The sequence below is a fragment of the Lactuca sativa genome, chromosome 8 (assembly GCF_002870075.4).
Source record: "Lactuca sativa cultivar Salinas chromosome 8, Lsat_Salinas_v11, whole genome shotgun sequence".
NCBI lineage: Eukaryota > Viridiplantae > Streptophyta > Magnoliopsida > Asterales > Asteraceae > Lactuca > Lactuca sativa.
In genome coordinates, this window is record NC_056630.2 from 35,551,491 (window position 1) to 35,564,409 (window position 12,919).

Below are 12,919 nucleotides of genomic sequence, written 5' to 3' on the forward strand. Positions count from 1 at the left end.
ACTTATAGCCGAAGATGCTTAGCAATTAAGAAAGATTATTCTATTGGTTCTTAAAAAATGAAGTTTTTGACTTCAGTCCTATTCAAGCATATATTCATCGGAATAAAAGTTCTATTAAGTTTCATCAGGTGATGTAAATTGTTAAATATTGGAAGATATAATGCACAAACGGTAATAAATAAAACCATAGTGGCCAAATCAGGAATTGTTGGAAGTTAAGTGACAAACTATTAGTTTGCCTCTAGTGGTTCCTAATTGCGCTTACATCACAATTAAACCCACACTAAAAAAATGAAGAAAACACCATTATTTAATCTATCTTACATCAGCCATCCTTAGTTCTGTACTTGTATTCTCCCTGAATCATCACAGTTCCATCTTAAAGATTGAATCTTTCCTTCTCTTCCCAAAGGATCTTGATCAGCTGTGCGATTCCCCAGGGGGGTTATGGTGGGGCTTCTGAGATTGCAAGGAGAATCTTGAACAAACAACAAAGCATCAGACTTGGAAAAACGTTTCAAGAACATTGGAGTTAAAGGAACACAAAGATGATTACAAGGTAGAATATAAAGATGATTTCTATGTGTGTCTCTTCATTTGAAGCAAGAAAACAGTTTCCCTTTTTTTTTTTCTGACCAGATTCATCTGTTTGGTCTTTTGTTCTATGTTGCCCATAAGATTTTATCAATTTTATTTTAATATTATTCTCGATTCTGTTTATTTAAGGAAAGGAGTTCCTCCCTAGATAAAAATGTGTCGCCTTTATTTGATTAACCGACAAACCTTGAGAAAATCTGTAAGATTAAATTTTTTTTTTTAATCATAGCATTTCTTCTGTAATATGGAGATTTGTAGGAATTTTGATGGATTGTCTGGATGATCTTTTTTTTTATATGTTTGATATATTATATAAGTCAAGATAGCAATTTTGCGGAAGATTTTGATTTCTTTTCAAGTTTTTTTTAACTTTTATCATGATATATGGGGTATTCTTAACTGGGATTTGATCATTGATTGGTCTTTTTGCATCTGATGATGATTTATCTTACATGTTTGACCAATTACACAAGTTAAAATAGCAAATATATACAGAATATTTTGATTTACTACTGGTTTTAGCATGTTATTTTGGAATGTTATTGGAATTATATGTGGTATTTTCAACTTGGTGTTTCTTCAATTATTGATGATTACTTTACATGTTTGACCGGTTAGAAAGTCAAAATAGCAATTTTTTCACAGTATTTTGATATTCCTAGTGTTTTCTTATCATTTACATGGCGTAATCTCATATGAGATTTCTTCATTGATTGATCTTTTCGCCTCAGCTGATTATCATTAGCCATTTTTGACCAGTCAGACAAGTCAAATTAGCGAATTGTTAGATTATAATTTGATTTTTCATCATGTCATTCACCTCAAATTTGGAGAAGTAAAGAACTTTATCGACTTTTCTTAACTGGGGTTTCTTCATTGATTGATCTTTTTTCATCTTGTGATGATTTTTTTACATGTTTGACTAATTAGTCAAAATACCAATTTTTATTGATTTTCTTGATTTCTCAATAGTATGTGCAAACTTACAAAATGTTACTCCTCACTTTTGACAGATAATAGTTTGAAGGGTTATGAACAATAAATCTTGACTCATAGAAGCTGTGTGAATTTGATCAAAACTGTCAATGGATAATAATGTCTTCACATTCGACAATCCATCCAATTCCCTTATGGATTTTGATTACATGGATGAACTCTTGTTAGACGGATGTTGGTTACAAGCAACTGATGGATCTGAAATTACGAACAACAATCCGTCTCCTTCCAATTCCATCTTCGATCCTTCATTTCAATGGCCTAATTTGGAATCCAACATTGGGAAGCCGGTGTCAAAAGACCTTTTCGCCCCTGAAAGAAATTCGTCGAAATCCCATGTCAAAAATCTCACTGGTTTCCCTAATGATGAATCTGAAAATCATTCTGAATCGAGCAAACGATGGTGGATTGCACCTACTGCAAGTTCTGGCCCTTCGTTATCTGTAATGGAAAGATTGATTTACGCCATCGACAACATAAAACATTACACAGTAGACAAGAATGTTCTTATTCAAGTATGGCTACCAGAAATTAAAGATGGAAAGAAAGTTTTAAGTACAAGTCAACAACTTTTCTCACTTGAATTGAATTGCCCTCGGCTTTCAAATTATAGAAGCATATCAGAAGGTTATACTTTTCCAGCTGAGGGTAACGCTAAGGATAGTGTTGGATTGCCTGGAAGGGTATTTATGGGAAAAGTTCCTGAATGGACTCCTGATGTTCGGTTATTCAAGATAGAAGAGTATCCAAGAGTTTCTCATGCACAACAACAAGATGTTCGTGGGAGTGTTGCAGTTCCAGTTTTTGATCAAGATGTTAAAGATTGCATTGGTGTTGTTGAGGTTATCATGACTACTCAAAAGAGTATTTACGCTCTAGAGATTCAAAGTGTTTGTAAGGCTCTCGAGGTATGTTTTTCTAGTTTTTCAAGATTATTTTATAAAAGAAAATTAAATATCCTCCTACTTTGCAAATTACTAAAAAACCATTCTTTTCTAGTACAATTTTGCAGTTGAACTGCTTATACTTTTTTTTTTTTTTTTTTTCTTTCGCTTAAACCATAAAAGTTTGTGACATTTTTCCAATTTAACCATTTTGACCTCATATACCATGTCAAAATTGTTACTTTGGAAAATTAGCTATGAAACCTAATATAACAAAGTAACCATGAAGTGAAACCTATATAACATGTCAAAATGGTTAATTTCAAAAAGAGAAATTAAATATCCTCCTATTTTTTTCCTAGTTATCTTTCTACCTATTTGAAATAACGACAAATGTCTTAAAATGTTATTAATTTTATCAAAAAATAACATTTGTCATCATTTTACATGGGTAGGAGGATAAGTAGGAAAAAAGGTAGGATGATATTTAATTTCATGGTTTGACTAAAAAAATAACGTGTAGTAGGTTGTCCCTAAACTGTCACAATTATAATGGTTTTTATGTAATCTGCCCTATAATACCTTTGAAATCTTGATGGTATTGGTTGTTATCTTCGAATCTGAAAGAACTTTGTTCATGATTCTAATAGGCCGTTGACCTCAGGAGTTCTGAAGATTCAAACACACAGAGAATAAACGTAAGTAGAAGCATAGTTTTAACAAAAAAAACTGAAACTTCTTTCAAGAAATTATTGTTAAGTTTCTTGATTCTGTACAGGTAAGCAACGGCTTCTATCATCCATCCTTACCGGAGATTCTTGAAACCCTGAAATCTGCATGCAAGATGCATAATCTACCGCTAGCTCAGACATGGACTCCATGCATCCAACAAGGCGGCAAAAGTGGCTGCCGCCACTCAAATGAAAACCTTGTCTACTGTCTTTCCACTGTAGATATTGCTTCATACGTATCCGATCCTTACTTCAAAGATTTTCAAGAAGCTTGTTCTGAGCATCATTTATTTAAAGGTCAAGGTGTAGTAGGTCGAGCTTTCACAACCAATGAGCCATGTTATTCACCTGATGTGACATCATACACGAAAACCCAATACCCACTTGCTCATCATGCTAGTTACTTTGACTTGCATGCTGCTGTGGCTATACGTCTTAGAACAACTTATGCTGATACGGTTGACTTTGTGTTGGAGTTTTTCTTGCCTGTTGAATGCAAGAATCAAGAAGATCAAAAGGGTGTGGTTAATTCTTTGTTGAATATTATAGGAAAGGTTTGTCGAAGCCTAAGGTTCGTTACAGAAAAGGAGTTGCAGGAAGAGGCTGTTAATGAAGGGTTACTTGTTGTTTCTGATATAGAACATGTTCAGAAAATTCAAGAAACAACTGAACCTGGTCCTGACCCTGGTCCAGGTTCAGGCACGGAGAAAAGAAGGGCTGGTGCCAAGATGGAGAAAAGTATCACTTTAGAAATGCTAAGGCAACACTTTGCTGGCAGTCTGAAAGATGCTGCCAAAAATATTGGTGGTAAGTTCAAAATAGTACATTTTTGTACTAGTCTTTTTATCATTTTTGTGAGAGATGATTTGAATATTTTGTTTATTTTGGATCTTGATTTGAGTTGTTGTAATTTCAGTTTGTCCAACGACTCTGAAACGGATATGTAGGCAACATGGGATACAACGGTGGCCATCAAGGAAGATCAAGAAAGTTGGACACTCTTTAAGAAAGATCCAACTTGTGATGGATTTGGTTCATGGTGGATCCGGATCGTTTCAAATCGAGTCCTTCTATTCTAACTTTCCTAAACTCGCGTCGCAGGACCCGTCAACAACGACTCAGCTCCCATTTGCGGCTACAAAAACTGAAACTTTCGACTCAAAGGGGGGCAACACCGTCATTTCATGCAGTCAGAGTTCGAGTTCTAGTCATTCTTTGTCTGGTGGGACCCACCAGGCCCCACCGGTCAAAGAAGACACCGGTGATCAAGAACAAGATCAAGATCGATATCAAGATCAAGATCAAGAACAAGAGCGGAAGCTCTTTCTAGGATCACTCAATGATCCTCCAAAACATCAAAACCGGCCTCCGAAACCTTACATTAAGCGAGAAGGGGGTCTTTGGAGGGTAAAAGTGACTTTTGGCGAAGAAAAGATACGTTTTCGGCTGCAAAAAGATTGGGGTTATAATGATTTGCTGCAAGAAATCGCAAAGAGGTTTAGCTTGAATGATATAGGTGGGTATCAACTGAGATACCTTGATGATGATTCTGAATGGGTATTACTAACTTGTGATGCTGATGTAGAGGAGTGTATTGATGTTTATCGATCTTTTAAGAGTGGAACCATTAGGCTTGCTCTTCGTGAACCTCAAATTCGTGTTGGTAGTAGTTTAGGTAGTAACACACCCTTGTAAAAGGGAGACCCTGGTCTAGCTTTTCACGGGTTTGGTCAGTAAGTTTGGTTCACAACCTGTGTATGGGTGCGACCCAAGTGCATCAAGGCTCACGGGTTTTCTGGAGATGGAGCTTGGAAGTCTTGGTATGCAGTTTCCAGGTGGTTGTTTCTGTAGTGTGGGTACAGGATTTCTAACTAGGACTTTGATGCGTTGTTGGGTTGTATAGTATGCATTTTGGGGTTGTACTGTATGCCTTGATGGGTTGTATTGTATGCATTATTGGTTGTACTGTATGGTGTCGACATTGTCGGTCGAAAACAGTTGAGTTTGGGAGAAATGCAGGTTGTTGCTGGAGCTGATGCTGTTATTTTTGGATACAGCAAAGTCATAATTAGGAGCTTTGTATGATATATGAAGTATTTGGTAGATTTGCTATATAGAGGGGAAGTAAATGTATAACATGTATTGTATGAGGGATAAGTTATTATTGCATTTTGTAGTACTGATATAAGATACTATTGTGTAAGTTATTATTGCATGCTGTTTTTGTTGAAATATTGTGATGTAAAATTTTGTTTTCGTCTGATACCTTATCGCCTTATGACCTTTAGTACGAATCGGTATATGGCTATGATTTTAGGAACCTCTTGAACGGTTGTCTCACCTTTCTCTCCTATTTGGACATGTCCGTGTTTCTGTTGGCGGAATATTAGGGTGATGGTGAAAACCGGATTCCTAATGGAGCGTGTAAGGTCACTTTCCGAATTGATATTTCCACCCTATGCCTGAGTTACAAGAAATCCAGTTTATGATAATCCAAAAGGACATCTGTGTATCTAGGCAGAAAAACGCAAACCAAATCACCAAAGAGTTCTACGTTTCGTGTTGAAGAAGAAGAGCAAAAAAGTTATCTACGGCTCAAAAGAGAAGCTGTATATATGAGAAGTAGTATATATACCTGACATATTAGAGTTTTTTCTTCTAAATTAGTTAGGAAAATCTCGAGTTTAATGGTTTAATCAATGCTTTCCAAAACTGACAGGATTTGTCAATCTTACCATAATCACCCACTAAAATTCGGTTTTTCTATAATGAAACTAATTCAAATTTCCAAAGACCTTTTGGGGCGTTTCCCCTTGGACCCTACCAAGGGCGCTACCCGTAGGACCCTACAGGGGGGCGCAACCCCCTTAACCCCCGCCATTCTGTCGTACCGGCTTATAATTGATCTTATACATGCATGCACTCAACATTTACCAAACATATAATATAAAATACAAATAATAAACCCCTTAGCTCTGGTGACACTAAAATCACCACCCATCCTCCTCCATTTTAGTGTAACCCATGAACTAACATAAAATTATCTAAACAAACCAAACCAATACATAAATGAAAATGTCGAAATGATTGAATTCTCATCTTAGTATCAAACACTTCAAATACTCAAGAATCAGGGTGTTCTAAGAATAAAACACTTTAACCCAACAGAATACCTGAAAGTAAAATACATACCAGTTTATTGAACTTTCTAGCGAAATACAGTTTGTCATTATTGTAAAATCGTGTGTCCTAATCCTCTCATGACTGTATCAAGGCCAAGTCCCCAACCTCTTGAAATGCGGCTACACTTCACAATCACGTAGGTAATTTCTTTACTTCATGTATATGCACATACATTTTATCAAAGGAATTATTAAATGGACTTCAACCTGGTCAACTTGCAAAACCGAGCATATACTTGGGATATATACTTTATGTGTTTCAATCTATAAGTGTGAGCTTTCCACATTAAATTCAACTTCTCATGACATATTAGAAGGGAATTGGGTGTATCACCATTACAGAATCAAATGGACTTTAATCTCATCCCAATAACAAACTTGTAAGCTAAGTCTCTTGTCAGACCTTTAGTCAAATGATTTGGCAAATTTTGTTGCGATTTCACAAACTCAACCAAAATCACATTAGCATGATTAGTTCTCTAATCATAACGTGTCTAACACTTAAGTGTCTAGACTTGCCATTATACACTTGGCTATATGCCTTAGCCAAAGCGGCTGCATTATCACAAAGGAATCTTATAGACTAAATTCATTAGCCATTATGCTTCTTTACCAGCAGTAGCTAACACAACAAACTCAGATTCCATTTTCGAGGTTGTAATGCAAGATTTCTTCTTGGAAGCCAAGGAAATTGCACTTCCCCCATGAAAGAACACCCAACCAGTTGTTGAGGAATGGTCCTCCGTGTTGGTTATCCAACTTGCACCCGAATGACCTTCTAAGACCGAAGGGCTTCCTAAGTAACTTAACCGATAATCCTTGTTTCCCTTGAGATACTTAAACACTCTATTGACCGCTTGCCAATGTTGAGCACCAGGGTTACTAGTGTACATGAAAAATGGAAGCGCTCGGCCGGGCCAGGACTGATTTGATTTGTTCAATTAGTCAGTCATCATAAATCGGAAACCAGGAAACAACAAATGGATAGAGAGAATGATAATAATCCACGTCTCAGTCCATATGATATCTAGAATGGAGGAATATATGATCCCTTATCTAATGGACAAGTCACCGACAAAGGTCAGAGTTCATCTACAAGGTCAGAGTTCGACAGAAGCTTTTGAGAGCTACGATTGCCAGTCGGTTCCTGAAGTCATACGCAATATTAGTTTTAGACTTATCCAAGTGGGAGACTGTTGGATTAATGTCTAAGTCCATAACTATAATTGGTAAGACTTGACCCGACCCGGCATGGTCCATTTGGGTTGCATGGCATCATGCACTTGGATAGACTATAATGAGAGAAATAAGACACTTATGGTTATTAATATATTATAAGTTCTAGTATATTAATAATAAGAATAATAAGATTATTTAATTAGTATTGATCAAGAATTAATCTAGGATTAATTAAGTGATCAAAAGAAGACTAATTAAATATATGGGTTGATTGTGTAAATCATCCATACTTATATAGTGGGCTAATGCTCCATAGATTATCTAGTTGGGCTAAAACCCATATGATGCTCCATGGATGCTCCATGGTGTATTTGTATCCATGGATCATGGAAATGAAAGGCCATGTCAATTAGGGTTTACATGGTGTAACCCTAACTATATAAGCATATTATTCTTGACCAAAATTGGCCACTAGTATGAGTAATAGAAGGGCTAGCTGATTTCATGAGTGTAGATTTGTCTCAAGTTATTCCAAGTGCATTTGGTGTTGTGTGAACCATTTGAGGTGTCACACTTGGGGCACTAGGCACTCAAGCTTCATGAAGACTTTCTACATGAAAAAGGTATGTATTCTATCTTGTTATATCCATTGTTTTTGTATGCTAGATTAGGATAATACCTTGGATGTTCATATTTGCATGTATAATAGAGAAAACATAGATCCAAGGTATTTAGGGTTGCATGTACACTTAGGAGTGTTAGAATGCTCATAACCCAACAGTTAGGAGGTTTTCTGCGGATGGATTCGGAGGGTTGCATAAAATGAGCATTGTTCGGAAAAAGTGGGCAAGTGTTTATGAAGATTGTGAGTATTTAAGGTAGGGGGTACTTTAGGAAAATTTTAGACACAAAAGCATGCGTTGCGGTCTTGACATAATGGCTGAGTTTTAAATGGATTGTTTAATGCGATATTGATAAAATAAAATAAAATTTTGCTTGGGGGCAAGCAAAGGCTAAGTGTGGGGTATTTTGATATGTGTATTATATATATATATATATATATATATATATATATATATATATATATATATATATTTATGCACTTTATCTTAATATTTTGGCCTTTATTATTCTCTTTTAGAACTAAAAAGTACTCATAATGCTTTGAATTATGTTTTGCAGCTATTCGTTGTCAATAAAGCACAAAAGAAAAGACTGAAGCGGAAACCGGGCTTAGAAGCTAAAAGTAATTAAGAATGCTGGAAGGCCAATTACGCCCAGCGTAAATAGCAATTACGCTAAGCGTAGCGACCAAATTGAATTACGCCCCACGTAACTTAAGGGTACGCCCCGCTTAATGGCTGGCCTCGGATAAGTTCAATCGCGTAGTAATCCTTAGTACGCCCAACGTAATCCGACTTACGCCCAGCGTACGTAAATCGGCTACAAAGGTTATAAAAGTCGATTTTCAGCTAACCAGGAGGGGGGATTCGACTACCAACTTAATTTAGTCGATATTAAACTTCTGTTAAGCCGTTTTGAGGGTCTAGAAGGCGGCCGGAAGGCCGTTAAGCTAACGGGAGCGGTGATCGGAAGGGTTGGAGAGCGGATACATGTCGGTAATCATATGGGTTGCTAACGTGACCATGTTTAGCATTCCATTGTGGTACTTTTCTGTATTTAGTTTCTGATTTGGGTGTAAAAACCTTTTACTTTGTGTTCATGATTGAATGAAACCTTGATTATTTGATTAATTGCTATATTGGATTGTTTTTTTATGTTTAATTTATCTTTCCAAGCTTGTTAAAAGATCCTTATGTGTTAATGATGATTATTTTCTGTTAATTATTAAGTGAATTGAGTTGTGTGAACACCCGCTTGATTGCTTGTCTCTTATGATTTTGATGACCATCGAGATTATAAGTCTAGGAATAACGAATGTGAAACTAGGATTAACTTGAGAATAAGTAAGTTAATGTGTGAGCCTTGTTTGATGACCATCAAAAAGAGGTTAAATTGAATTAGTAATTCGATTAACTATATTTACAAGTCTTGCTTGATACGAACTGAACACTAGGAAGCATGTTAGTTTAATCAACTAATCACTGTTTAAATTGACTTGTTTGCTAAAGGATTAGTTATAGTGAACACGAATCTAATCATTTTAGGAATCGGTGAACATGAATAAATGAATTTGTGTATGCAATTATCTATGTTTTTAAGGTGTAATTTATCTAAACCAAAGTACCTGAAGAGATTTGTTTTCCTGTTAGTTTATCGAAAGTTGTTAATTGATTGTTCGTTTGAGATTTATTAAACTATTTCTTTATTCTTTTCGTGTGACCTGTAACCTATAATCAAATATTTTAAATTAATTCACCACCGTTCCCTATGATCGACACCCGACTTACCTAAGCTATACTGTAATCTGACTAGGTACACTGCCTATAAGTGCATAGATAGTCTAAGTTTGTTAGGTTATAAATATTAAAATTAGTGGGTACTTTTGTGCACATTAGTCACATTGGTTTAAATTGAAGCCAGAGGAAAAAACAACCTTATCAAACTTTTGATGCTATTGTTTGGGTGCTTATTTCAACCCATACAACGATTTTACCACTTTACATAGCATATGCTCTTTACTGAGCATAACAAAACCTTCTGGTTGTTTCATGTAAACTTCTTTATCAAGTTCACTAATTAAAAAGACTATTTTAACATCCATTTGATGGATACATAGATTGTGGATACTTGCCAAGGCAATCAACAATCTAATAGTAGAAATACTCATAATCGAAGCATACATATCAAAATAGTTAATACTGGGTTTTTGCCTAAAACCTTGAATGACCATGTAATGCCTGGTTCCTGGTATGCACTTAAATTATTAATTTATTCATTTTTATGTAGGAACTCGACAAGTTGGTGGCCCAAAACTCGTCGAGTAGGGATTGGATTTGGACGCGAGTTTTGAAGTCTACTCGACGAGTAGGGCTGCCATAATGAAACCCTAATTTATGGGTTTTGCACCCTATTTAAGCATCTTAATCCCTTTATGCTAGCCTCAATTACAGCCTCCAAGTCCCAAACCGTAGATCCAGAAACCCTAATGCAATTGTGAGCTTGTGATCCATCTTTGAGTGAAGCTTTGTGTGTTTGAAGCTTGAGGAAGAAGAAGAAGCTAGAGGATTCAAGAGGAAGCTTGTAGATCCAGAGACTCCATTTTATTCTCATCATTTTCTGGTAAGCAAGTCTTAAACTTGCTTAATAACTTCTTAGATCTCTTTATTATTATCTATGGGGGTTTTTGGTCCAAGAAGCTTGATCTTTGGGTTATGGACGTACCAAGTGAGTATATCATCAGATCTGGAAGCATGGAGGGCTTTCATGGCATAAAGGTGCAAAATTTATGGCCATTGAAGCCCCATGCAAGCTATAGGATGTCCTTTTGGCCTTTTAAGCTCCAAAAGGTCATCCATGGAGTGAAAGGAGGAAGCTTTACGTGTTCATGTAGTGTTTAGGGTCTAGATCTTTGTTTGTATGCCTTAGTTTGGAGTATGGATGACTTGTGGACCAAGGTCTAGGTCCTAAAGAGTTAGGGTTTTAGCTAGATTCTTCAAATAAGGGTATTAACGGGTAAAGTTGGAAACTTTACCCTTAGAAGGACATTTTCAGTGTGTAGGTGAAGCATGAGGCTCATATCTGGAGAGCAGGGGCTTAATCCATTTAGATGGACCAAACAGACTAAGGAACTCGATGAGTTGAGTCGATTTGTCCCGATTTTGAATAAGGTAGAACACGACGAGTCTGAGGAGGGACTCGACGAGTTGACTCGCTTTATCACGACTACGAGTAGCATGGGAACTCGGTGAGTCAGGGGGGTGACTCGACGAGTTAGATCGCGATTTCAGGATTTTGATTTATGGAACTCGGCGAGTTGACGGATTAATTCGGCGAGTTGAGTCCACCTAGAATGTTGACTTTGACCAGACGCTTGGACTTTGACCAAGGTTGACCCATGAAGGGGTTTTGAGTATGGAGTGTCATCTAAGTGGTTGTTCTGTATAAGGTGTGAGTAGAGCCGGTTGCAGAGTAGGGACTTTCAGCTATTCACGACATAGAGGTGAGTTTCCTTCTAGGAACGGGTCTAAGGCACCAATACCGACCTGTTTATGTATGTTAGCATGTGCCAAACTATGGTCTAATGCCGGACAGTGCCCGATGTAGTTTTATATGTTTATATGTTTCCGGACTTCGGTCCGATGCCGGGGAAAGCCCGAGGAATGTTTGTATGCTTGATGTCTTCGTGATTCTTGCACGTGCTTGTTTATACATGCTAGACTTCGGTCCGATGTCGGGGGGGGGGGGGGGGGCGAGGAATGTTTATATGTATATGTTATGTGCTTATTATGTATTATGTTGATATGTATACCGATCTTTGCTCGATGCCGGGCAGGGCCCGTTGCCGGACTTCGGTCTGATGCCGACAGAGCCGATCCCGGACTTCGATCCGATGTCGGGCGGGGCCCGATGTAGCGGGCATGGCCTAATATTATGTTATGTGATTATGTGTATGGTATGTGGTAGTTTGGGGAGACTCACTAAGCTGCGTGCTTACAGTTTTCAGTTTTGGTTTCAGGTACTTCTGCTAGTAAGGGGAAGAGCTCGGGATGACTGCATTGCACACACCACAACAGTTAGCCTGGGATGATTTACTCTGATATTTGGACATGTGATTTTGATACAGTGTTTTGATATGAGGTTTCGAGATATTATCACTTATGTTTTCTGAGATGATTTGAGTTACTATGGTTTTGTGTATATATTTAAAATGAAATTTTTGGACCGTATTTTTGGGATGTTACAGACCAACTGGGCTTTGAGCTTATCAATAGTACCATTTACACTCATTTTCTTTTTGAGTTACTATGGTTCCATGCACATGACTGGGCAGAAGGACTTTCGGCGTGATCGGAAGCTCGCTCCTAACGTTGGTTACGTGAAATATGGCAACATTTTAAATTCACAAATTCGAGGTTATGATGTCTTGACCAACGGAAATTTCTCTGTCTCTAATGTGGCATATGTGGCTGATCTCAAGCATAACCTGATCAGTGTGGCTCAGCTCACTGATGCAAACTGAAGAGTTGAACTCTACTAAAAGCATAGCTACGTTATGACAGAAGATCGGAAAAAATGTCTTATCAAATCTTATCGCATAAAAATATGTGTCCTTTAAACATCAACATGATCGTTGGTAACCCTCAACTTTGTCTTCTTTCAAAGGCCATTCTTGACGTAAGTTGTCTATGGCACGGAGGCTTGCTCATCTGAACTTCTGATACATAAA

At 37.1% G+C, this 12,919-nt stretch overlaps 1 protein-coding gene across 1 annotated transcript; it reads left to right on the top strand.

Annotated features, from left to right (window-relative positions):
• Positions 1–273: 273 nt before the first annotated feature.
• Positions 274–5,440, top strand: LOC111878434 (protein NLP5). The gene is made up of 5 exons (XM_023874936.3): positions 274–559; positions 1,611–2,501; positions 3,128–3,175; positions 3,256–4,015; positions 4,125–5,440. The coding sequence occupies exons 2-5, from the start codon at positions 1,683–1,685 to the stop codon at positions 4,901–4,903; spliced, it is 2,406 nt and encodes an 801-aa protein (XP_023730704.2). The 5' UTR covers positions 274–559; positions 1,611–1,682; the 3' UTR covers positions 4,904–5,440.
• Positions 5,441–12,919: the final 7,479 nt, after the last annotated feature.